The sequence below is a fragment of the Seriola aureovittata genome, chromosome 11, assembly GCF_021018895.1.
Source record: "Seriola aureovittata isolate HTS-2021-v1 ecotype China chromosome 11, ASM2101889v1, whole genome shotgun sequence".
Lineage (NCBI taxonomy): Eukaryota > Metazoa > Chordata > Actinopteri > Carangiformes > Carangidae > Seriola > Seriola aureovittata.
The window spans coordinates 27,467,214-27,494,053 of record NC_079374.1 but is presented as its reverse complement, the minus strand read 5'-3'; the positions used below and the strand labels follow the sequence as shown (position 1 = coordinate 27,494,053).

The 26,840-nt window shown below is 42.7% G+C and overlaps 2 protein-coding genes across 3 annotated transcripts in view; one reads left to right on the top strand and one right to left on the bottom strand.

Moving 5' to 3' along the window:
- Positions 1–308: 308 nt before the first annotated feature.
- ubxn4 (UBX domain protein 4) lies at positions 309–14,439 on the top strand. Its single transcript, XM_056388903.1, has 13 exons — positions 309–602; positions 1,104–1,206; positions 2,454–2,482; positions 2,774–2,892; positions 3,764–3,938; positions 5,995–6,082; positions 6,588–6,642; positions 6,940–7,104; positions 9,640–9,767; positions 11,369–11,471; positions 12,375–12,506; positions 12,607–12,842; positions 13,550–14,439. The coding sequence occupies exons 1-13, from the start codon at positions 521–523 to the stop codon at positions 13,686–13,688; spliced, it is 1,554 nt and encodes a 517-aa protein (XP_056244878.1). The 5' UTR covers positions 309–520; the 3' UTR covers positions 13,689–14,439.
- Positions 14,440–16,274: 1,835 nt separating this feature from the next.
- The window catches only part of itgb2 (integrin, beta 2), a 37,255-nt gene continuing 26,689 nt past the window's right edge, over positions 16,275–26,840 (bottom strand). For both annotated transcript variants that reach the window (XM_056389433.1, XM_056389432.1), the window contains exons 12-16: positions 25,783–26,015; positions 24,029–24,248; positions 23,681–23,892; positions 22,398–22,564; positions 16,275–16,609 (exon numbers count right to left, since the gene is read on the bottom strand). In XM_056389433.1, coding sequence (XP_056245408.1) covers positions 16,544–16,609; positions 22,398–22,564; positions 23,681–23,892; positions 24,029–24,248; positions 25,783–26,015 — 898 coding nt within the window. In that variant the 3' untranslated portion in view covers positions 16,275–16,543. The remainder of the gene's footprint in view (positions 16,610–22,397; positions 22,565–23,680; positions 23,893–24,028; positions 24,249–25,782; positions 26,016–26,840) is intronic.

Below are 26,840 nucleotides of genomic sequence, written 5' to 3'. Positions count from 1 at the left end.
TATTAAAACTATGCTGGGAAAAATCTGTTCATAATTTTAAATTTCAGGACTTAACTGAAGTAAATATACCTAATATTCAACTAATAAATAATGAGACATTATGAAATAAATCTGGATGAACAATGACAGTGAAAGCATCCAGTGTATTTTCAAATCTGGTTTTATTTTCTGCTGTCACTGATCTACATAGTTTTGTAGGATTTGTGTTTTTCTATATGTGTGATGTTTTGTGTTAGAAGACACTTCCTCCTTTTCTTTGATTTGTAGTTCATGTAAACAGTTGATGTAAACAAGTCCTGTCAACGTCATTGTTACGCAGTGTCATGTCCATGAGTGAGCCATAGGTGTATATCGGAGATATGACGGCTAGTCACATGAGCCTCCCCCAGCTGATCAGGATACAGCTCCGTGTTTAGACTTCGGTTCAGGACGGGCTGACGAGGCTTTATGAACCGATGTGACAGCTAGCTCGGCTGCTCAACAGCGTCACCGAAGCAGACAAGAACACACAGCGGGAAACATGCGTTGGTTTGAGGGCACCATTCCTGATGCCATTAACTCTGCGAAACAGCGGAGCTTCGCTTTTGTCGTAGTCATTACAGGTAAGTCTGTGAGTGTGTCCATTAGCTAGCGTGCTAACTTTAGCCTGCATAGGTAACAAGTGATGGGGTGCTAGCCAGCTAGCCGTGGTAGCCATTAGCCAGCTAGCATAGCCTACCAACTGTCAAAGAAACAAGACGTGTTGATAAGTAATTACACCGACATTCAGAAACTAGTGACCTGGACTTGACGCTAGCTGTAGCTGCAGGTTACCGGCCTGTGTAACGGTGTAATGAGAGTCTAACTAGATTAACTTAACGCTCCAGAGAGCACCGGCTAACGTCAGGCCAGCTAACTGATCAGTCCGGTCATGAACAAGAGACCCCTGACAGGACGGGTAGAGTCGGTTCACACAGGGAGCCACAGGTTAGCCAGATAACCTGTGGTCAACAGCCTGAGCTGGGTCATGTTGTATCACAGACGTCACTGTTAGCAGTGTTAGCCGCTTGATGTGTCAGGATGGTTAATGTGTGGACAGTGAGCTGTCATCACTCTGTTCTCAGGGGAGGACGAACAGTCCGCACAGCTGATGTCCAGTTGGGAGGATGACCAGGTCTCAGAGGCAGCACTCAACTGCTGTGTGGCCATCAGAGTGGACGCCAAGAGGTACTGATGAGTTACATACAGAACCTTGTACTAATGTGTAGCTGCAGCTGAGGTCACTGTGTTGAGGAGGGATTCATAAAGCAACTGTCACCAGTCTCACAGGAATAAAACATGATGTCTCAGCTGTAAACCAGCTGTTAGAATGTAGTCTTATATGGTGACACAGAGACCAGACTGTTTAGAGTCTCTGCTCTCAGTGAAAAATGTCACATAATTGAAACAGTGATGAATCCCTCCCTGCTTTAGTCGATCAGCTCCATTACAGCATGGCCCTCATATCATCACTGTATTATATTATGTTCGAAGTACAACATCTCTCCTGAACCTGCTAACACCATGACAATATTACACCTGAATGAAATGTAATATGAAACTTCAGGGAGTGTTTCATCGCACTGCATTTATTTTAGCAAGTAGTGTGTGTGACTCAGCAGGAGCAGTATGTACCAGTTTCCTGGGGGGACCCTGGAGTAACAGCAGTTTTGCAGTGGATTCTGGTCTTAAGTGTATTCAGTGTACAGAATTCTGGATTGCTGCGAAGTCTGTTGAAATTAAAAAAAAAATAAAAAAATTCAGTCTTCAAAGTCACTACAAGTATTTACCCAATGTCATGATCTTATTTTTGGATTTTGTTCATGTTCTGTCAGGAATTTTATTGTATGTGTTGTGAAACACAGGGTTTGGGTAGATTGTTCTGTATTTCATTAATGAAAGAACCAGAAATTGATCTTTTCCGTTAACTTACCATACTGACTTTTTTTCTTCCTGTTGTGTAAATACAAATATTAAATAATCCACACGTACTTATTTGTCATACTGACATGCTGAGAGAAACCAAACTGTCTATGAAGCCATTTACAATGAAATATATGTAACTTTTACTGCACTACGTCTTTCTGTTTGACTTGTAGGAAACTGGTGTAACTTTAGTAACATGTATGAAGCTGATTGTAAAAAAAAAAAAAAAAAAAAACTATGTATATGTCCAAAGCTTCAATATGGCTGACCTCAACAAAATCAATATCCTTTGCAAACAACCTGAAAAAAGTAGAACTGCTTCTACTTCTCACAGACTTCTTCATATTTTTTCTTTCAAATATTCTTTGATTTTAAACAACTTCTCCATCTCAATCACACCAGCAGCCGGTTTAGTGCAGTCAGTCTGACGTGTGTGATGTCATACATTTATAGCATAGATATGTTGATGTGGAGTTTCGCCACATGATGCTGTGTCTTTCTTTCCACAGTGACACATGTTTGCAGTTCTGCCAGTTCTGTATCCTTTTTGTTGCTCTAAGCATTTCCTCTTGAGCTGAACTAATGTGGGGCTTCTGCAGAAGTAAGTAAGGAAGTTATTGATTATTGATTAATCTCTGAGGAAAGCTGTTTCTCACACTACTCCTTGCTCCTTGCTGCAGTCACTGAACCAATTGATGCTATTGACCCAAACTAACATTACAGATTACAGATTACCATTAACCAGGTTAGTAGTAGAGAAACACTTTTATTATGTTTTCAAAATGTCATTAGCTTGGAGCTTGTTCCTTAACCCTTCCCCCGTGTGAAGACCCAGTGGTGTGCGTACCCTCTAGCTTCTTCATTGGAGAGAATGGGATTCCTCTGGAGGTCATCCCCGGCAGTGTGTCTGCTGAAGAACTGATGAAGAGAATCAACAGAGTGAAGCAGGTACAGACACAAAGGAGGGACTGTATGCAGTTTAAGTGACAGGGAGCTCACTACTGTTTCTTTTTGATCTACTGATGCACTCAAGCATTCATGTTCCACTCAGGATGGATCATACACCTTAATGATTCTCTAGCTTTTCCTCTAGCGCCGCCATAAGGCTCATATTTGAATTTGTCAAGTACTTTGGTTTATGACCAGATACCAGAACAGCGACTCTCATCAGCCTCAGTCGGACGTTGTGTCTAATGTTAGGAATGCCGACTTGATGTGAGTATTTAGGTCACAGCACCTCCTCAGAGCGTCACTTTGCTTTGTATATCAGCTGTTTCCGTATGACTGAGACAGCTCTATGGTGGTTTCAGTGTTCACTGTGATCACTTTCAGGAGTGAAGCATCTTCAGCATAAACATCTGAATAAATGCAGCAGCCTATTTACAGCACAGCTGCTGTCATTAACCTGGATTTCTCTTTATTTCTTCTGATGATGCTGTGATTGTAAAATAAAGATCTTACAGCTCACTGGTTATAATGGAAGCAGATCGTGGACACTGGTTATAATGTTAAAATCAGGGCAGAGAAAGTGATGGCAGGCTGTGTCTTTCCTGAGCTTTCCTCTGTTGTAGTTTTTTCTGTCTGCTGCCCCCATGTGATTAATTGCATCTTGCTAAATCACACAGTGTTGATTTCTGAGGATGTGCACAACCAACTTTACAATGGAACACAGGGTGTGTGGGGCAGCTAGTGTGCAGCTGAAAGCCAGTAAATTACAACCCTACACATGAATATTGACACACCTTCAACACCTGAGCCACTCAGCTTACTGAATCTACAGATGTTCTTCCTGCTCATGATCCTCCCTGTTTTCTTACAGATGCATGCTCAGCAGATTGGAGGTGTGACAGTGTCACCAGAGGCAGGTCCTCCTGTAGAGACCAGCCCACATAACAGCACAGCCACAGAACCTGCCCCAGCCTCAGCTCCAGCGGTGTCCGTTAGGTCAGCAGCAGAAGACACAGAGCCTGCAGCAGTACCAGGAACAGCAAAAGGTGAGGTCACTAAAAGGCGGACCGCAGCCCGGGTCCGGACCCAGACCTATAACCTATAAATTACCTATAAGTACACTATTGGTACTAATTTTTATTCCTTTATTAAGTGATTACAAAAAAAGTGTATATAACAATAGTGAGAAAGGTTGGAATAAACATATAAGAGAGGATACAACAAAGAAAAATAAGAAGAGGAAAATATGGAAGAGTAATGATAATAATTACAGGTAGTTGAAAAATAAATGAATGAAATGAAATTTAAAAAAAACAAACACTTGTGTCAGGGTGCATGAGACGGAATAGAATGGCATTGAGGTTTTGCATTTATGATGCGAATACTACACATACAAGCATCAGCTTGTAAACGCTCATAATTATAGCATAAAGAAAAAAGGAAGAAAGAGTAGCTTGTGTATGTGTGATGTGTTGATTGGATTGTGGGTGAGGATGGGGTTGGGGGGGGGGGGTCCATAGAGGGGACCAGAACCGGCCATAATGTTTTGTTTTGTTTTGTTTTTTTCATCAGTCCTTTATAAGGAGGGGGTGTGTTCAACCTAGTTGGTTGATTGTGGTGGGGGGGTTGCGGTTTTGGTGGGAAACCCCTCAGATCCAAGGGAAGAGGGTCTGCCCATCTCTTAAAAAAACCCACCTACTGTTATATGCAATGGGACCCATGCAGCACTAGCACCCAATCCCCATGTAGCACCTAGTACCTCTATGGCTGTCCGGGTGAACACCTGGGACCAGGGTCCTGGGCGGACAGTTTCTATCACGTCATCAGGTGGTGTTAACAGCTGATCCACAACAGTGTTTAACCACTGTATATAACCACTGTGCCTTTATTTGCCTGAGTAACGTGAGTTATCTACTGCATGTTTATTAAAGGCAGGCCTTTATGTCTAACTCCCTCTGTTTGATGTGTAGAATTGATCATAGTTGTATTTCAGGGCGAAGCCTCGTTTCAAGTCGCTTTCGTCTGTCGTGTTAAATTTACTGCATTACATGGTAAAACAAACTCAACACTTCCTGTAAGCATTTCAAATTAAAAGTCTTCTAGCGTTTCAGTCGACAGAAACCCCTTATTTCTTTTATAGGGCATTTATTGCTGTGCTGCAGTAAGAGTATTGTCTCATTTCCGGTCGCTTTTGTTTACATGATATTCAGATCTGCTAGTGTCTTTAGCAGTAACCCATGACTTTTCTCTCTCCCTCCCTCTCTCCTGCTCTCTCTGCTTGGTGTATCTTATGTTTAGTTATTCCTGTATGATGTAATGATACATGTAATGAAAGTGATTTATTTGCTGTAATAGAGGCGAGGCTCAGTGTTTCTCAGAGCAGCTGGGACACCAGAGCAGCTCAGTAGACTGCCTGTAGCAAGAGGTGTAGCCCTGAGCCCCTGGTCGGCATCAACATACGGTCCAGTCATGAACCAGGTTTATACTTGGTCTGGTTTTCTTTAAAACTGTGAAATATAAGAGAAATAAGTTTGCAGTTCTACTTTATGAAACCTCCAGGTAAGTATAATGTTTTAGCATTACAGAAATAGGAAAGTAGGGAGGTTCCAAAAGAGTCCACAGTGTGACATAACAGAGTGCTGCTAATATCAGTGTTTAAATAATCTGTAGTCATTTATCACCTGAAATTATGTTTCAGATCGCAGTGATGATAATGTGCATTGAAATGCACGCATGATTCTCACCCTGCAAAGAGGATGAGAATCATCCTGGTGACCGTTCACAGTGCGTCTTGCCTGCTGCTGCTTGATGAAGAAGAGAAACAGTCTCCTCATTCAGTGTTCTCTAACATGTCCAAGGAGTCTAGTGAGGTGACGGTGTACAGTCAAGTTAAAATAACTGTCTGCTGAGGTGTTGGTGGTCAGATTGGACCATTCTTGCTGCTGATGTTAGTGGTAGCTCTCTAACATTGAAGGGGTTCAGTGAGGTTCTACAGTTTATCATAACAGTAGATGAAACAGATAGACTTTGTTTGCTTTGTGCTGACAAACAGTCAAGCAGCCAGATAACGGTGCTTTCCTTCTGTGTCCCTGTTGTATGTAGAATCTCTGCCAAGCCCAGCAGACGATGGCAGCCTCTCAGCTGCTCAGTGTTCACAGAGTGAAGAAAACCTGGACACCAAGGTGGACAGGTATGAGCACACATATATGTGGTAGACAGGGCATGTGTTAGTACTGAAGTGTAGGTCACATGGCAGCCAAAGGGAAAACAACAGTTAAACACATTGTAGGCTACCAAGCAGACTATTGATCAGTCCCATTAGAAAGTCCAGTACGAATCCAGGTCTAAAACCAGAGTTTACTCACCTATAATCTGACGTCACATCAGCAGCTTCACAAACAGGCCTTGTGTAGTGTACCATCGACACAGTGACAACAACTGTGTAAAATAAGCTTCAAAAAGGTGAGATTTACCTGCTTATTGAATCACTGACATTAATCTGACCTTAATATCCTGAAGCTGTCAATAAATTGTCTCACAAGTTTTGAAAATCTGCATCAACCGAACACATTAACTGCTCAGACTGTAGTTGGGAGAGATCAACAGCAGAGACAGAAATATCATGCAGTGATACACTAAACAGTCTGCTACAGTTCCCTTTACCATTGTGTGTTGTCTTTATATTGTTCCATCAGGTTAACCAAGAAACTGGAGGAGAGACGAGAGCAAAGGAAGAAAGGAGAGGAGGAGGTAAGGAGACAGTCTCATGGTGCGTGTGTGTGTGTGTGTGTGTGTCTGTGTGGCTGCTGGTTAAAAAGTGAAACTGTAACTTATGAAGACATGTTTCCTTCCCTCTCTGTCTCAGTCCTGTGTTGAACTTTGTCTGAGTGTTTTTCTCCTTTAGAACAGTGGTCACATATCAACAGGAGTAAATGCAGTAACTCTGTAATTGTAAGCAGAGGGTGCTGTTGCTGCTGCTCACGTGTGTTAATACTGAGAATAGATAAAAATGCTCAGTGTGTGTGTCTTTTGTTTCCTTTGATTCAGAATGATATCAAGAAGGAGATGGAGCGGAGGAAGATTGGGAAAGACATGCAGGACTTTAAAAAGAAACAGGAGGATGAGAAGACCAAGCGCCTCCTAGAGGAGAGGAACAGAGAGAAGGCAGAGGAGAAGGCTGCCAGGGAGCGGGTCAAACAGCAGATCGCCATGGTAACCTCATCTTTGTTTCTTTAAATGTGAAGGAAATGAATAAACAGTGTCCATCTGCTGTACAATATGTATCATTCCAGTTTTTAAAGTTGCAACTGGGTTTTACAACCAACACCTAAACTATATTAACCTCACTTAACTGAGAATACTGGAGATTATCAAATAAAGATAAAGGCAGAACCCTAATAAAGACAGAACCCTGAGGCTGTTAATCTGGAGCTCTACACCTGCTGCAGATGTTTGACTTTGGAGAAAACTGTTATTGTTATTTAACATTTATACAACAGCATGAAAAACAGGTAGAGAGTCTGCAAGCTTATACAGTGGACCTCGAATTCCCCAAAGATTTAAAAAGTTTTAGACACTTTAGATTCTTATCCATCTTCAGTACCATGAGAGGAGAGTCTGATTGGTCCCACATCAGCTCCACATCAGTCCCAAGTCCCACGTCAGTCTAGGCTTCAGTGAAAACAGGTCAACATCAAGACAACAGGTCAACATGGAGGAAGAGTGGAGTTTGGATCAACAGCAAATGAAAACTGGAATGACACTCAGTAGAGCGCACAACTCTGCCAGGGCCAAACAATCCAACACATCTGTTAGATCCAAATTATCTGGATCCAGATCCAGATTCTTATTTTGATCTGGAGCCATACATTGGATGTGTTCAGAACCGCCTACTTACGTACTGCCTACTACAAACTCAATGAGTATGCACTGTTAACTTCTACCAATTAAATGTACCACTATGCCGAATGCTCACATTGAAGTATTCAGCCAGTATCCCAGAATGCATTTCACACACATATATTATATGTGTACCTACTAATTACATTTGAGGTTTTATTGCAGTTTAAAAACTCCCCTCAACTCTGTTTTAAGATCAGTTTAACATGGGTTTCTATGGGAGATTTGAACAGTTAGTTTAGTAAAAAATTGGAAAAGATGTCAGAATGACACCAAAACTGGGTGATAGAGGACAAAACTCTACACTTTTGTATATAACTTAATTATGAAGGTTGGAAATTGTTGGAATATTTTCAGGGATGGCAGTTAGAATGCATGTGATGTCATCCACTCTAACTCTCAACATTCTCCCAATACACACCCATTATAAAATCTGTGACGGTCTAAAAATGACTCAAAATGTAAACTGTGATTTTGTGAAAACCATAATAGTTATCAAAATATCAACTTAACCCAAAAAAGTCTTGTGACCCATTTAAAGTTTCAACCATGTTTCTATGTTAAAGGTATGATGAAGCAGTAGAGCTCCAAAAAGGGGTGGTTTTGGTCGTTTTTACAATGTCTCCCAATTCATTCTTTATTGGAAATTTTTTGAAGTTTACGTCACCATGGTTACTTAAATTGCTAAGAAAAGTCATAGCTCATTACTCGTGATCGAGCCGCATGTTTTGAGATATATTGTTATATTGTCTGGGTTTTGTCAAAGCTGCAGGACTGGTTATGCGCTGAAATTTAATACAGAAGAGGAGTAATAAGAAGTATGCAGGATTGTAATATAAGGCCTTCTATGCTTTGCATAGCAGGCACATAATGAAACAGGCACAGCCGTTACTTCATCCTTCGACTTGAATAATATTACACTTGAGGAAGTTACAGATGTTCAAAAACCTCAAGTTAGTTCTCTGATGGAACAAATTAAAAGTAATCTTTTCAGCCACATTGAAGTGGCTCAGGTCGTCTGTTTCTTCTGTCCAGCATTTTGCTTCCAGAAGGCAGATGTTGAATGAGGACCGACTGCTCAGGTCTTAAATCCTGGGTCTGCCTCACCTGGCTGGAAATGATCCTCCCCAATGATTAAACTGAGTCAGTGTTGTAGCCTCTCCCACATACACCAGCGCACTATGCCAAATCATCCATGTAAGAACAGGGTTTGTTGACGTCATACTTGGTGAGTAGTGGTGGGCGGTTCTGACAACAGCCATTATTTCCTGAGAAACTGATGAACATGTAGAAAAATGTTCTCTATCTCACAGTGTTGAGCAAAGTGATAAAAACGTCCTGCATCCACCCCTTTAACCACATCAGCACCAACATTTAATGAGTTCTTCTCTGGTCCCGGACCCAGGCCTCCACCAAGTCTGCTTCAAATCATTTCACTACTTTCTGTGTAAGCGTGCTGACAAACAAACAAACAAAGGTGAAAATATAACCTTCTTGCTGAAGGTAACCAGAGTAAACCAGAAAACAGGGCATCTTACTAAAATCTGAACTGTCTGTAATGTCTCTTTCTGTCTGTGGTTGAGGTAAATTAAGGCCCTGTTCAGGATTCTTTCATACTGTTGTTGTTGTTGTTGTGACCACCACACTAGTTAAAATCAGTATCAGCGCTACCTAACCTTGTCCACTGTGGTTTTCTGTAAAAAACTCACTCAACACCTGTCTGTGATACGACGTTCCTCCTAGACAAAAGCCTGAATTGACATGAGATTACCAGCTTGAACCAAGTCTGTGCATACATACAGTATCCATTAGCCTTTTTGCTTTATCCACACTTTATCTGTCCTGCAGGACCGAGCTGACAGAGCAGTCCGCTACGCCAAAACCCAGGAGGAGGAGAAGGCTGCCAGGGAGGCCCTGCTGCAGGCCAGACAGGCAGAGCAGGAGGCAAGGAGGGAGGCTGTGGTCAGGGAGAGGAGGTAAAGAGTCCATGGAGACAAGGAGGACTCAGATTTAATCCTGTAAACATGTGCCCCCTATGGGCCGGGCTTAACAGGTGAAATGGTGAAACAGTCAAATAGCAGATGAGATGGATGAGATGAAAGTGTAATTTAAAGAAACAGCTGTATTTCCTGTGAGGAACGGGAGGAGTTACTGCTTTCATACCTGACTTGTTTGGTTCAAATGGACTTGGGTGTGTTTGGTTCATCTTCCAGGTGTGAAAGCTGTCTATCAAACTGTGGTACAGAATTGCTACAGTAGTTTCTGGTTCATGATTTTAAAAGCCGAGCTACTAATAAATCATCTGTCAGCTGTTCAGGAAGTGATCTAAATACGTGTTTATATCAGTCATTTGGTAACCAAGGTAACATGGTCATTTAGGAAGTGATCTTATCGTCAGTCTGTATGAGACAAACATGTTTATACAGTAAGTCATTTGGTAACCGTGGTAAAAAAGAGCAGGTTAATAAGGACAGAACAACTGAATGAAGCATTGGGAGTTAGTGTCGGCCAAATGAAGATGGTGACAGGATTCTGGTGAAGTAGAACGAGCAGGTGGATGATAAAAACCTCAGAGGTGATGGTGGTGAAATGGAGTGATACTTAAAGACCAGCACTGATTGACTCCGGGAATACAGGCAGAGAGATCACAGGTCAGGTGTGGGGGTCAGAAATGTGACTAGAGGTTTCAACAGTGTGGGTGGAATAAATATAAGAGCAGAAATATCAGTCATTGAGTAATAAAGCAGAATGTGCTGGAACTGAACTACTTATTTACTTACTTAAACTTAATTTAAAACTGCAGTGTGTTGAGCTTGTGTTCTACACTGTGTCTTCAGTCCATTAAAGTGTGTGACATCCCACAGCAAAACCCCTGGAATGTTGTTGTAGAGGCCCTCTACATCTGATAGTAGTGACACTGTTTATAATATCTGTAAACTCATTCATTTGAATGAGCAAAAAATCCCTAAAACACGTAGAATTATAATAAAAGTTTCTATGTGAAAGTATTTTAAGTAGCTGAAGAGCAAAAACTCATCCGTACATCGAGCAGGTTTTAACATTCTGTGCTCCAGAGAAAGAAACGGCTCAATCACCCAAAATTAAAAATATGAGCAGGTTTGACAAAGCTGATTAAAGTCACTTCAGGTAGTCTGATTCTGTTAAATGAAGGAGTGAGACCAAAAACACGTTTCTTCATTACACTGTATGCAGCATCTGCCCCCCTTTCATCGGCTGTGAAATCAGTGGGTGTGATGGGTACAGGTTTGTGGCATTTTTGGCACTCCCTAGAGTCTATATGTTTCTATATATGTTTACCGACCAATCTTTCTCTATATAATAGAAATGTGTTTCTAAGTCCCCTGAGGCTGAAGACCATATTTGGTATTGATAAAAGATAAAAGGATAAAAATCCATCATTGTTGACTTCAATGGTCCAAGAGGCTTTTTTGTAGAGACACTGAGCTGGACTGTGTCAGATTTGAAGTCAATGGGACTCAAGGTGTGAGCGGCAAAAATTGTATTTTCAGGCCTTAATTATTCTGTGTGTGTGTTCTGTGTGTGTGTGTGACATCAGCACCGTAGCGAGGATCCAGTTCCGCCTCCCAGATGGCTCGTCTTTCACCAACCAGTTCCCTGCACAGAGCAGACTGCAGGAGGCTCGGCTCTTTGCTGTTCAGGTCTGTGTCACCTTGCTCCTCCACACGTCTCGGATCTTCTGTTACATCGTCTTTCCCACAAAGCCTTGATTCACCATCAGCAGACAGGAAGTTACATGTTAAACACAGACCCTTTGCTCATAGAGCTGATCCCAGGTCACTAATCCTGCATCTGTCACATTCAGCCAAGTTTTGTTGGGTGCATGATGGGACTTGCAGTTTGGTGCTCGGCCTCTGTGTATTTGATGCAAACAGACGCACAACCACATATCCAGTTGTTAGACTCCTGCAGGTGTTTCAACCTTGTCATGAAACCAGGTTCTAATCTCTGGTTTATTAGTTCAGAGATCATTGATTGTGACAACAGTTTATAAACAAGAAACAGACATGAGTTACTGAGTTTCAACCAAACATGATGAAGCTGTGAAGAACCAATTTGACCGAAAACAATAGATATTGATTTTTGAATATTGCTCAAGTCAGGTCAATCGCATTTATCTCAGAGCTCAGTACATGTAGAGAAGAGCTACACTGTGTCTCCATCATATTATTACGGAGACCAACAGTCCTGCAAACACCTGGTGACAGTGGAGAAACAGTTAGAAACCGGGAACAGAACCAGGATCATGGTGGACCTGTTAGTTTCTCTGTAACAAAACAAAATGAACTGTGACTGATGGAACTGAATCCTTTGTCTGGTCTTCAGAGAGCTGTTTCATGATGATGATGATGATGATGATGATGATGATGATGATGATGATGATGATGATGATGAAAGACAGCTGTAGCTGATTCCATTTCATTCAGAGTGTCTGAATTCAGAGTCCCTGAATGAAGTGATGGTAGACTGAAGTCCAGCTGGTGTGACTCTAAGTCCATTCACGTAGAACCTCTGTTAAAGATTTTATGCTGGTCCTGTCTCAGGAAGTGGGAAACCGCTATGGGAACTTCTCCCTGGCGACCATGTTCCCTCGGCGAGAGTTCAACAGTGAAGACATGAACAAGACTCTGCAGGAGCTGGAACTGGCTCCAAGTGCTTCCATTGTGCTTTTGCCGGTGAGTAGACCAGAGTCCAGTCCACCTTCATGTGTTGAACCTGAATACAGATAGACCAGTACCTGCTCACATCAGTATCACTGGTTCTGTTCTCCCTCAGCGTTCAGGCAGGTCTGCTAACACAGTGGTCCAGTCATCTGGGGGGGGTATCTGGGCCATTCTGGGCTCACTCCTCTACCCTCTGCTGGCTGTGTGGAGGTTCCTCAGCTCCTTCATATTTCCAGCCCCGCCGCCTCCTGGAGCAGCATCCCCAGGCCCCACCCAGCAGTCCAGCTCCTCCTACACCACCTCCTCCTCCTCCTCCTCCTCCTCATCAGCTTCAGACAAGACGAAGAGGTGAGGAACAGTCACTGCTCCACCTTAGCCAGAGCACCACACAGCACAGGCCACACCTCCACCACTATCTAAACCAGACTACAACACCTACAACACAATGAGGGCTGTGTCAGACCGCACCTCCACCACCATCCACCATCCACCTGACATCTATGACCCTGTTCACACCTGTTATTAATATCCATCTCAGGTGATCCGATCACATGTGGTCACTGGAGACACATTTTAATACCAGGTCCGACCATGACTTCATAACTAGATCACAGTTAAAGGTGATAAGAGCAGTGATAATAGTAAAACTTTTTTTTCTTTCTGTCATCACTGGTCAACTCTATATCACTGAGCCAGTCCAGACCAGACCAGAGCAGACCATTCCAGGACTCACGTGGACTGTTTCCCACTGACTTTGTGTTGAATTCTTTACACAGTCTGTAGCCTGTGTGTGATGGGAGCCTAAAAGCCTTAAAGCTAAAGGCTAAAGAGTCATCTTGTAAAATACACACCTGTTCAGGTGGATCCAGTGGGGCTGTGTAGTCCCCGGTGTGGTGCGACTGATAATGTAGTGTGACAGTTAGTTGTAATAACATTGATCAGCTTGGTGTTCAGTCATGCTGCTGGTCTCTGGACTCGCAGCTCAGGTCCACCTGTAGACTCCTGCACCAGGATCAGACTGTGTACATTAACTGACTGACTGTGTGTCCTCTCAGAGAAACACTCTCCAAGACCACTGTGGAGAAGCGGCCCAAACACTTCAAGAAGGAGGGTAAAATCTGCAGGCTTAGGACTCAGGAGGACAGTGAGGATGACAACAACACCTGGAATGGGAACTCCACCCAGCAGATGTAGCGGCGTGAGAACACCCCCACCCCATCCCCCACTCCCCCCACCTTGTCGCTCCCCCGCTGTGAATTAGTTCTGACCAGTTGAAGGTTTCTGCTGCACTTAGAGCTGATCTTTAGTTTCCCCTGTCTTACTGTGCTCTGGGCCCCCACCTGCACACGCCTGCAGGTCAGATCAATAATCATCAACAGTCTGGAGCTGAGTATGTATGACTGTGTCCTGACATGGGCTCAGATTACAGCAGGTGACAGACTGTGAAGGCTCCACCAGCATCCTCTCATAGATGAGTGTCAGATACATAATCGACTTTATCGAATGAAGTTTGTTCCTTTTTCTTCTTATGATCAGAAACCAGATTCAGTGAAGAGCTGAAGATGCTGTAATCTGAGCCCAGCTTCATATGTCATGGACTTACTGCATTTTAGAAAATGTTAACTCTGACATGTGATTGGCCGATTGCCAGTGACTCATGTGGATTCTGATCCAACAGCAGAATGAAGACATTTTGTCTGAGATGTATAAAATATTTCATCAGCTTGCAGCTGCTGCAGAGGACTGTACACACACCACAAGGGTGTGTGTATACAGTGGCACACACACACACACACACACACACACACACACACACAACCACACACAACCACACACACACACCTTAACATGCATTTCTGCTCGATGACAGTGAGTGACTGCTGTAGTTCTCCTCTTCAATAATGAAAATTAAAGCACTCTGTTTTTCAGAAACCTTCTGAGCTTGTGTTGGTTGTTTGTTAACTTTTGTCACACGGTGAACACACACGGGTAACACACGGGTAACACACATGGGGAACACACAACCTCAGATTTTTTGTCTTCAATACTTGTGCCCTTATTTTGAAATAAAAGCAACATGATGATTGGCTGATCATATGACAATGTTATGATGTCATCACAAATGAGACTTGACCATTGGAGCTGGACTGGTCCCCATGTTTACCGCCACACTAGCACTGTTTCATCAGCTCAGTCAGAATCCGCTTCACATTTGTTCCCAGTCGTCATAATACCACATATAGTTTATCATGTTCAGGTACTTTATTGTGAAAATGACAGGATGTGACTCGTCATTTTCTGTTGGTTACCGTGTTGTGACAGAGGGCTTCACCCTGATCCTCCGTCACTGAGCAGCACAGTGGAGGTTTGAGCTGCAGGACTTCACCAGTGTAGAACCAGCTGATCCAGTCTGTCAATCAGTAACAGTCAGATCAAGATAACTCGGTGAGTTCAAGACCTGAGAGTGAAGAATCGGTGAGACACACCTTCATCAGACTTGCTGTCAGGAGGGGAGGGGTGGTGCTCTTCTCTATATATCATCTTAGCGCATCATGAGTCCAGACTGAGAACAGATGCTGAGTCAGTTCAGACAGAGCTTTGCTCTTTACTTTCTTTATAATTTATGCATACCATAAACATTCACCATTTCCAAGCTGACCACAGTAACTTCCTGTAGATGCTTCCTGGACATCAGTGTATGGAGTTGACACGACCATCACTCAGTTTGCTCCATACATTATGTGCAGGTTTGACTCCACATCGACTGAGTGTGACCTGAAGTTAGTGTTAAGTGTGGACCCCCTGGTTGTTTCCTTCAGGCCATCTCTGATGATGTTTGACTCAGCTGAACTCCGTACAGACGATGGACTGTGACCACGTCACTACATGGCGATACTCCACCTTTGCTTGGAGACAACTGATTATCTACACAACCACCCGATGTCACAGACACAGTTTGAAGTTTCTGACAAATAGCTGGTGTAGTCGTGGTGAGCAGATGTCGGCCCCTGAGTCAGAGTTCACACTGACACTGAGAGACTGAGTAAACTATGACCTCTGAAAGCACCGCACAGACCAAGACCAGGCTGCAGGACGGAGGCCCCCAAGGGTCACATGGTAGAAAAAATGTTTAGATGAGAATCTGTAGCAACAGATTAATAAACGGTGTTTGAAAACCACGCAGAGTTGTGATGATACTGATGAATGTGGACACTCTCTGGGGTTGTTTCTGTGTTCTGAGGTGTCAGACGGTTTTACTACAGTTGTGGTAAAGTCAGGTTAGCTTCATCACTTTGCTTTTTAGTGGATGCATCCCATAATAACACAGTGGAGTTGCTCAGAATGTGTGCTGATAAAAGCATCTGGTTCATAGATGTGCACAGGTAAAGGGCCTGGGCCTGGAAACAAGGGGGACCTTCCTCTACATATGCTTTATATACATTATCCTTGGACACAAAAAGTGAGGTTGCACCTGAACTAGAGAAGCTGTTTATTGTACCTGACTGACAAGGTCAGAGGGTATCACAACATGAACCCTCTGACAGCAGTCTGGACATGAAAGAAAAAATGAAAGTGAAAATAACACATAATAGTTTCAGATGAAATGTGGGAGGTAATCTGATGTTTAATATTTAGAGAATTTTGAGTCATTTTAAAGTATGACCTGAAGGGAGACCTGAAAATCATGTATATTTCCATAGCTCTGATTCCATCAGTACAACTCTTATCATTTTATTTTTACAGAAATACTGCTGTCAGTCATATGAAGAGGGAAGCTACTGTCAATGAAATCAGGCTTTTAATTTGCCACAGCAAATAGAAACAGGAGCAAAAAGTATTGATGATACATCCAGGATATGATTATTATACATCATTATATTCTTCCTATGCTGTACACTATAAACTCTCTTACTGTGTATATCATAAGCGGTGCGACATTACAGTACATTTAATGTGTATGTCTTATAAGCAATGAAAAAGAATGCAGAATTTTTGGACAAAAAACAAGTACAGATACAGCAGAGCTGTGTTTGCTGTGGTCGAGGTCCTCACTCTCCAGTGAACATGGGGTTGGCCACTGTGGTGGTAGCATCCTGGAACAGTGGGTTGTCGGCCTGGGAATAGAAAAAAACCAATGATTTGTTTGTTTTCAACATTTCACATGTGTGGAACAAAGGAAAGACAAAACCACAGACAGTGTCTCAGGAGGTGTGTTCATCTCCACAGTGAGTGAACATCCTCTAATAAAACTGGAATTATGGTGACAGCCATCTGAAATAATAGTGGCTTAATGTAATATAATACACAAATACAAAGAGTAACCTGAGAACTATATATATTTCCACAGCTCTGATTCCACCAGTACAACTCCAATTTCTCAATCACTCATTAATTCCAATAACTTGTGCCAGTGTGAAGCTACTGTCACTGAAACTACTAATCCTGCAGACTGAAGGAACTGTGAGGCTTTTAATGTGCAACACTGTGCAAAACATGATATACTGTATATGATATGTGATGGACTGCTGCTGAGTGGACACTACCTGAGAGCTGATGATAAACACTGGGGTGTTTCAAATGAATATATAGATGATAGATTGATAAAACAGCCTTTACTGTCTCCACACTGACTGAATGTATCATGTCATCAGTACCTGCAGCTCCTCCAGTCAAATGAGTTTGTAATCATTTCATTACACAACATTTATCTTTATCACTAATATGTTCCAAATGAGCACAACATGAACTCAAATAATAAAGTACTAGATAAAGTAATAACCACTGCCTGGAGACCCTCATTGTTTCAATTAATGTTAGGTTGTACAACTCCTGATATGTCTATCAATTGATTAATAGCTCATGTGTTTCTAATGTTTCTCCTTCAGGATCTGTGCCAATTCAAATTTGAAGTCATTAGAGGATGTAAATTTGGTTTTGAGTAGGATGGAAGTTTGTTTTGGTGGGGGCGTGTTCTGATTGGTTGCTGTGTCAGCTTGTTATACTGTTGCATGACTTGGGAATGTAAAAGACATAAAAAGATGTGAACCTTGGTCTCCAGCACCAGTCTACTCATGATGCTATATCAACAGCATGTTCTGCAGTACAGCTCGCTGAACTGCTGCTGCACTGCAGGATGCTCTGTAACATAGCCTTTCATTGAAACCTGAATCACTACACTGAACCACATCAACAGAGGAGCTAAACACTGCTCATTAGTCTGTACAGCTAAATTAATAGTTATCATAGGACATGTTAAGCTTAGGGAGCTATTCACTGAGTCTGGTCCATTTTCTGTAGCACAAGCTTTGTGTTTATCTTAAATTCAAAGCTAGCCTAGCTAGTGACTGCTGTGAATAGGGCAGCTGACAACAAGGGAAAGACCATGTGACAGCCTGGATAGACAGCTGACAGGAGGCAAAGACCCCAAGGGTGCTGCCATGGGCTAGCAATCCATGGTAGCAGTGGCGAGGCCTAGCATCTTTGTCACAGCCAACATAAGCTACGTATTACTTAAGAAAAATACCCCAAGGGTCAGCGAGAGCAGGGGTGGAAGATGACTCACAGGCAGACTATACGGCAACGGACACTGGAACGGACATGACTATGAGCTGGATATGCGACTCAGTGAAGGATAGGGGCACGGACCTATTCTCTAGGACTAGAACTGGGCAGAATAGTTTTCAGGGTGACGTGAGGGTAGCTGGAGAGAATAAAAATGATAAGCCAGAGGGAAATAAGCTCCAGATTTGTCCTTGTGGCTGGCAGAAAGTAACGTCACTTAGGGGCTTTAGAATGCATCAGGGAAGAAAGAGATGTGTTGCAAAGGAAAGGCAGTGTGGCCGCATCGATCGATACTTTTTAAGAAGTCAATCGAATAAGTCGGATGAAGTCCAGCAACAGGTAGAAAACCACAGTTCAAAGGATATCAATAACACAGCTACAGAGGGGGAAGAGGAGAGTACAAGAGGGGATGCAGCTGAGACTGAGGTGAATAGGCCAGTCAAGGAGAGAAATATGGAGCAGAAAACTAGAGTAAAATGGCCGAGGGCAAATAGCAAGAAAGAATGGGAGTCAGTCAATAGAGATTTGTCAGCAATTCTAAGTAGACTAAGAGGAAATGCAAGTGATAGACTAGAGAAGATGGGGGATATAATTTACTCTTATGGTACAGAAAGATTTGGGGTGCAAGACAGAAAGAGGGTGGAAAGAGCACAGTTAGTTAAGTCTAGACGGCAAAGGGAAATGGAGAAATTAGTTAAGGAAAGAAGACAATTAAGAAAGCAGTGGAAAAGGGCAACAGAGGAAGAGAGGGGGGGAATTAATGTGTTGCAAGAAGATTTGAGAGGCAGACTAGCAGTACTTAGAAGGGCTGAATATCTTAGGAAAAAGAGAAAGAATAAAGAGTATGTAAGGACAGCGTTTTACAGGGACCCTTTCAAGTTTGCCAAAGGATTGTTTAACCAGGAAAAGGGAGGGCAGCTTAAGGCAACAAAGTTAGAAGTAGAAAAATATCTAAGAAACACATATTCAGATTTTGAGCAGAATAGAGTAATAGGCCTTCCACCTGACATGCCGCCAGTAGGAAAGATAGATCATGAGATGGATGTAAGACCACCCAGGTGGAAGGAGGTTGAGGAGGTAGTCAGGCGTGCAAAGGCTTCTTCGGCCCCAGGGCCAAATGGAGTCCCCTACCGGGTTTATAAAAGCGCACCTGATATCCTAAAGTTTTTGTGGAGGCAATTAAGAATAGTTTGGGAGAAACAGGTTATTCCCAGAGCATGGCGTAGGGCAGGAGGTGTTTTTATCCCAAAGGAGAAGGAATCCTCAGACCTGAGTCAGTTTCGAATGATCTCTCTTCTAAATGTAGAGGGGAAGATCTTCTTTAGCATAGTCGCACGGAGATTAACTAGTTATTTAGAAAGGAATAGCTTAATTGATACTGCAGTACAGAAGGCAGGAATACCAGGGTTCACAGGATGTTTAGAGCACACTAGCATGATTTGGCATCAGATTCAGGCAGCCAAGACAGAGAAAAGAGACTTGAATGTCATATTTTTGGATTTAGCAAACGCGTTTGGTTCAGTGCCACATAGCCTTATTTGGGAGGCACTTGATTATTTTAAAGTACCTGGAGTAGTGGTTAATTTAGTAAAATTGTATTTCCAAGATATTAGGCTGTGCTTAAGCACAGCAGGCTTCACAACAGGATGGCAGAGGCTAGAAATAGGCATCATGGCAGGGTGCACGATTTCTCCATTGGCATTCACAATGGCGATGGAGGTAATCATTAGAGCTTCTAAGTGGGTTGTAGGTGGAGAGAGGCGGCAGGATGGGATGCGCCTTACACCAATTAGGGCCTACATGGATGACATGACGTTGATAACTACAACGGTGCCATGTATGAAAAGAATACTTGAGAGACTTAATAAAAACTTAAAGTGGGCTAGTATGAAAATCAAGCCTAGTAAGTCTAGAAGTATCTCAATAAGCAGAGGGAAGTTAAGTGATAGGAAGTTTGTAATAGATGAAGAGGAAATTCCAATAATTAGGGAAAAATCAGTAAAGAGTCTAGGTAGGTGGTACAAGGCAGACTTGAATGACGGAGAACAGGTAGTGCAGTTTCGGAAGGATGTTGCTGAGGGACTGGATAGAATAGATAAATCAGGGCTGCCAGGAGTTGAAACTGTGGTGTCTGCAGTTTGGGTTATTTCCCAGGCTGATGTGGCCACTGTCTGTATATGAGATTCCAATATCCACTGCAGAAAAAATAGTTAGCTTTTACATTAGGAAGTGGCTAGGTGTTCCTAGATGTTTAAGCACAGTGGCACTGTATGGGAAAGGCATACTTCAGCTCCCAGTAACTAGTCTAGTGGAGGAGTTTAAATGTACTAAGGTTAGGACAGAGCTCCTGTTATCTGGGAGCAAAGATGCGGTAGTTAGTAAGGTGGTTCCAAACCCAATCAAGGGGAGAAAGTGGAATCCAAGAATCGCAGTGCAGGAGGCAGAAGCAACGCTCAGGCATACAGAGATTGTGGGTAATGTCCAAATAGGTCGGGGAGGCTTGGGGCTTGGCCCAGGCAAACCGGTGTGGAGTAGAGCAGGTCCCAAGGAGAAGAGAAAGCTAGTCGTGGAGCAGGTTCGTAGACAGGAGGAATTATTAAGGGGTGCTAAGGCAGTGGCTCAGGCTAAGCAGGGACAGTGGGTGAATTGGGAAGGTGTAGATAAGAAAAAGCTTAGCTGGAAAGAACTCTGGAGCATGGAGGAAAGTAGTATTAGATTCTTGATAGGGGAAACTTATGATGTACTGCCAACTCCCCAGAACCTAAAACTCTGGGTAAATGGAGACCCACTATGTTCATTGTGTTCAGGTACTGCAACTTTAAAGCACATTCTGTCAGGGTGTAAGGTTAGTCTGTCGCAAGGCAGGTATACGTGGCGACATAACCAGGTTCTAAAAAGCTTAGCTGCAGGAATTGAAGAGTTACGGAGGCAGGCAAATTTAGGAGGACCTAAAACAAAGAAAGGTGCAATCAAGTTTGTTCAAGAGGGAGAGAAAGTTGGTAAGACAACAAGAAGGCAAGGCAGCTTAGAAGGTGCTTGTGATTGGGAAATGCAGGTAGATTTAGGAGGAAAGCTTCTTGTTCCCCAGGAAATAGCCATTACAAAGCTAAGGCCTGATATAGTCTTGTGGTCTCGGAGTAGAATGAAAGTATATTTCATAGAGCTGACTGTTCCGTGGGAGGCCTTAGTTGAAGAAGCATATGAAAGGAAAAAGCTTAGGTATGCAGAGTTAGGGGCAGAAGCAGAGCAGCGAGGATGGAAAGTTAGGATTTGTCCAGTGGAAGTAGGATGTAGAGGATTTGTAGCAAGGTCTGTTGTCTCTTTGGTAAGGGAGTTAGGAGCAAGAGTGTGAGGAAAATTGTAAAGGACATGTCAGATGAGGCAGCTAGATCCAGTCAGTGGATTTGGATGAGAAGGAGTAATGGTAGCTGGGGGCCCAGCAGGGGGAGCACTTAGGATAGACACACTCTTAGGAGAAGCAAGGAAGAAATCCAGGAAGAGGAAGTGTTTTTAAGTGGGGGTGTGGCCTGTGTGAGCCTCTTTGAGACCATGCGGTTAGTCCAGGTGAGGTGGCCTGTATTGTTTGCTTGTATCGAATTGGTTTGTAGTGTGTCTGTGGCTGTTTAGGTGAGTTTGTTTGTTTTAGGTGAGTTGCATGGTGTGGTGTTGGAGAGTATGGGGGGTGTAGAGCACAGCCTAATCCGGCGGGGGAGAGCCAGCCTAAAAAGGCCCCTCTCCCTGACTCTACCTCCCTCTTTGTCTTGGAGAGTGGGGGAGTGGGGGGGGGCAAGAGCACAGCCTAATCCGGCGGGGGAGAGTTTAGCTCAAAAAGGCTTCTCTCCTTGACTCTGCCTCCTTCAAAATGGCCGCCACTTTCTCCAACTGTTTAGGGGAGTTTGTTTGCTGAATCTGCTAGTGTGTTTTGTCAGAGTTGATGATGGTGTTGTTTGTGGTAGCATAGGCAAGATAAAGAAAATAGTCGTGGTGTGAGGAGCAGTGATGGCTGGCATTAGGGGAGTGACTCTGGGACGCCAGTGATCACTGTCTAGCCTCCTGGAGGTGTTGTGGGACCAACTAGACGAAACACTGGTGAAAGGAGGTTCCCACCTGATGACCCCAAAGACATGTTAGTTATCACTGCTCATTAGTCTGTACAGCTAAATTAATAGTTATCATAGGACATGTTAAGCTTAGGGAGCTATTCACTGAGTCTGGTCCATTTTCTGTAGCACAAGCTTTGTGTTTATCTTAAAATCACCATAAAGCTCCACTTACTAAAATGTTTGTTAGTTCTAGTTTAGAGTTTTGTTAGCAGTAATAATGAATGAGAAAGTGTCTCACCTTTGCCCACGTGCATTTGTTCTTTTCAGTTTCAAACTTCTTGAACTCTTTCAGGTCATTCATGTAGATCAGTAACTTGAAGAGCAACAGCAGCAGGATGCCAATGAGAGCCACACCCGCTACTGAGCCTGCGATGATCGCTATAACGCTGGGTGGTTCTGGACAGTCTGTAGGAGGAGTTAGAAATCACAAAGCTTTTACACACAAATGTGCTGGTCAGTCTGTCAGCCCAACAGCTATTGGTTCAGATGTTCTTGTTCTATTCAGGATGAACTGAATTAACTTGATCAATCTCTAAATCTAGTGCCATCATCGGGTCAACATTTGAATGTGTCCAATTCTTTGGTCAGTGAACAAATACAGAACATCTCAGCCTCAGCTGTTTTCTGTTTACTGTAACTAACAAATGTTAGCATGTATGAAGATGGTAAACATGTACTGTGTCTCAACTCACATATACTTCCATTGTGACACTCAAATGTAGTACACTGTATACACAGTGCACTCACTAGTGTAGTGTGTGAATTCTGGGGTAGTGTTTTAAATCAAACACTGCCATTGTGAACTCACTGGAAATGACGATCACATTACGTGACTATGATTGTTGCCACCCATTGGCTGCTTTGCTCGCATGACTTGAAAATTATAGTTTTATTTTTCTGTTTGTGCCTCCTGTATCATGTGACAGAAACTAAGACGGCATCAGCACAGATGAAGGCTGAGGTAGAAAAGTCTAAATAACCTCCTCTCTAACCACTTCTCGACCGCGATGGAAGACGTCATGAGGTCAAGGAAAGATAGGAAAAGAATCAGACTGCTTTGATGCTGATGCTGCTGATTTTTTTTCTTTAACTAACTTTATTTATAACACATGGACGATAAATCCTCCTTTCCTAACCACAAACACAAAACAGGACTGAAATGTTGATATAAGATAAAGATGAAAAAATATACATGTAGAGAAATATGAGCCATTAAAATAATAATTAAATAGAAATAAGGAACTTAGCAAGAGATCAGAATAAATGATATTCAGACATAAGTACATAGTTTGCTGATATAAACACTTTTGACAGGAGGGGATTTAGTGAAACATGTCCTCTGCTAAAGGAGATAGGATAGGAAGCATTGAAGCTCCTTTCCTCATCATTTAGCAAAGTGGAGCAGCTCTTTTCACTCAGTTTCAACCTTCACCTGCTAGCAGACTAATATTTGTAAAGAGCAGAGCCACAGAAACTTGCCCAGAGCAGTGTGTCAGCTGTGAAGAGTGTGTGTCAGCTGACCTCTCTGCTTCACTTGAGCCAGGTAGTTGTCCTCTCCGACCAGCTGCTCCAGCTTAAACGTGATCCAGCAGCCCGCAGAATCCTTCAGATGGCACTCCTTGCTTGATATGTTGAATTGCTCCACCATCTGGTAATAAATGCTCTTGCTGCAAGCCATGCTACAGTTCTTTTTAAAGGGACCCGAGTCAAAAGCCAGGCATTCAATGCAGTTCCTGAAAACAAGATGAATAAAAACAGTTCATGCCTGAAGATCTTAACATAAGTGCCCAGACACCAGAAAGTCTTTTTGTTGTAATTTTTTGAACCAACCCTTTCATAATAATTTGAGAATGAATGTTGAGTCCTTACAGTTTGGTCTGGCATGGGTCAGGACACCCAAGACACTTCTGGCAGTGCGGGCGCTGGTATCCCTCCTTACACTCACAGCGGTTGCACTTACAGGTTCCTCTGCCGTAGCACACGCTGTTGTTGGTTGTGCGACAGCTCTCCACAGTCACCTTGCACTGACAGGCTGAGCCCTCGTAGCCATCTTCGCATTCACAGGTGCCACAGTTGCATCTACCCTTTCCTGCAGGTTGAGAAGAACAGAGAGGGGAGATACCTGCCTTTAAATACATGCCTGTGCATCATGGTACATACCTGCTGTGTTTCCACCTCCTCCAGGTCACAGATCAATTCTTTGAACTCTGTCTCTATCCATCAGCCTTCGACTCATTGATTATGAAAAGCAGTAAACCCCTCACAAGAGGCTCAGGGGTGTGGGAGACAGTGGTCACTTTGAAAGGAATCATCTGTGCTCATCAGCTTAAAAACCCATCACACCTGAAACCTGTAATATATTTCTAGTATATTAATTATATCATGACAAATGCACCTGCACAGATCTGTATCAGCCAAAACATACCTGTTGTGCCCCTGGGGGCTGAGTGAGGGAGATTCCTGGTGACTGACTGACTGATTATTATTGGATATGATCTGACCTGTATTAGTGACGGTGCACATTTCAGCCAGTAAGGAAGAGGAGACGTTATGACGAAATGTTGGAGATCATTTGGAAACAGTGTCTCCACCAGAGAGAGCTGAGACTTCATCCTGGTCACAACTCTTAACATGTAAGGTTCCTAATCAAAATGTTTGTGTATGTCATGTATTTGTGTTAAGACAAATACTGGGGCTGTCCTGGTTGCCTTGGGGGGTCGATTCAGTAAGAGTGTAATGATTCTGACAGCAGGACTGAAACTTTGATACAAACATCCATAATCTTGTGTCACATTCAGGGATCACATTAAATGAATGTTTTCTGTCACTGACAAACTTTTTTAACAATGACAGAAAAATCTGAAGCCGTCCATCATTTTAACAGAACACTGAGGCCACCGGGCAGACCACCTGCAGTCTGAGGCAAAGATGAGTAACCTGCTGACAGGCACCTCTGCAGCAGTCTGGCTCCATGTGTGTGATTACACTCAAGCAGACACCCAGACTAAGTCCATGGAGGAGGGTTAATTTTTGGCTGAGCTGCAGCAGGTCAGTTGACTTCAATTTAATGAATTGTAAATGTTTTTTTCATATTTTAATAGCAATAGTTTAATTCTGTGAATTGTATGTTTCATATTTGCCTTTAGGCTCAATGGCTGCAGCGATTTAGTTTCCTTCAATGTCAAAAAATTATTCATCTGCTCCTGTTGACATGGTCTACTCATCATTTCTCTCCACACCCTTATAAATGCATCACCCGAATTAAATGTTGTTAAATAGGTTATGTCTGTTTATTATTTAAACATTTTTTAATTAAAATGACCAGTAATAAAAGATTATGGTGATATTTTGCAGCACTGTCTGAAAAAATGTATTTGTTGAATCATTACACCCCTGCACATCAGAGACTCCTCTACAACCAGAAACAAATGTGAGACCTCCTCCCTTCAGCTAGCAATCATGAATTTGAACAAGGTTTCAAAATATAAAAGATGTGTTTCTGCGGTAGAAAATTCATTCAACCCATATTTCATGTGTTTTGGTGAGAAATATTTGTATCACTTAAATGTTGATGTAAAAAAGACTTTACAATGCAGATAATTAGCAAATGACTGAAACTCTACCTCCACACAGTTTATTCTGGAACTTCTCACAGTGTTCATCATCACACTCGCAGAAGTCACCATGGTAACTGGTTCCACTCTCTGTCCTGTGGCACTCGCACCTGCCACACACACAGTCTCCTCGACCCTCACACTCGGTGCCATTCTGCCTCTGACAGGATGCCCGGAGGGAGCGCTCGTCTTTGTCGCCAATGGCACACTCGCATAACTGACCAACGAAGCCTTCCTTGCAGCTGCATGAGGACAGGTTACAGAGGGCCATTAAACATACAATTTGTAAAAGAGTGAAGAGCATCCCTCCCTCTACAAGAGACATTTCCTAATTTTCACCTTATGTCACCTTCTTCATTTTTTTCAGTAATCTAAAAAATCTGGCTAGCTTCCCCTGCTTACAGTCTCTGTGCAAAGCTAGGCTAACTACTTCCTGACTCCAGGTGCATATATGAAGAAATGAGACTGATACCAGTAAAGAAAACAAAGAAAACAAATGCAAATGCATATTTACCAAAATGCTGAAATCACACTTCACACATTTGTTTACATTTATTTTGCAAGTTTACATTTGTTTTGGTTTGTTGGTTCATTGGTTTGTTGGTTTTCTTGTATTGACGGTTTGATGGTTTGTCTGTTCATTGGTTTGTTTGTTTGCTGGTTCGTTGGTTTGTGGGTTCGTTGTTTTGTCTGTTCATTGGTTTGTCGGTTTTCTTGGTTCATTGGTTTATTGGTTTATTGGTTCATTGGTTTGTTGGTTCATTGGTTTTCTTGGTTTGTTGGTTCGTTGTTTCGTTGTTTCGTTGGTTTGTTGTTTTGTCGTTTCGTCACTTTGTTGGATGGTTGGATCATTGGTTTTCTTGGTTGATGGTTTGTTGATTTGTTTGTTCATTGGTTTGTCAGGTCATTGGTTTGTTTGTTCATTGGTTTGTTGGTTGGTCAGGTCATTGGTTTGTTTGTTTGTTGGTTCATTGGTTTGTTGGTTCATTGGTTTGTTGTTTCAGTGGTTTTCTGGTTTTCTTGGATTGTTGGTTCGTTGTTTCGTTGGTCTGTTGTTTCGTTGGTCT

Coding starts and splice junctions, on each gene's coding strand:
- ubxn4 (XM_056388903.1), top strand. CDS start 521: ATGCGTTGGTTTGAGGGCACCATTCCTGATGCCATTAACTCTGCGAAA. Junction 2,483..2,773: donor TTTGCAGTTCTGCCAGTTCT/GTATCCTTTTTG, acceptor CCCCGTGTGAAG/ACCCAGTGGTGTGCGTACCC. Junction 12,507..12,606: donor CTTCCATTGTGCTTTTGCCG/GTGAGTAGACCA, acceptor GTTCTCCCTCAG/CGTTCAGGCAGGTCTGCTAA.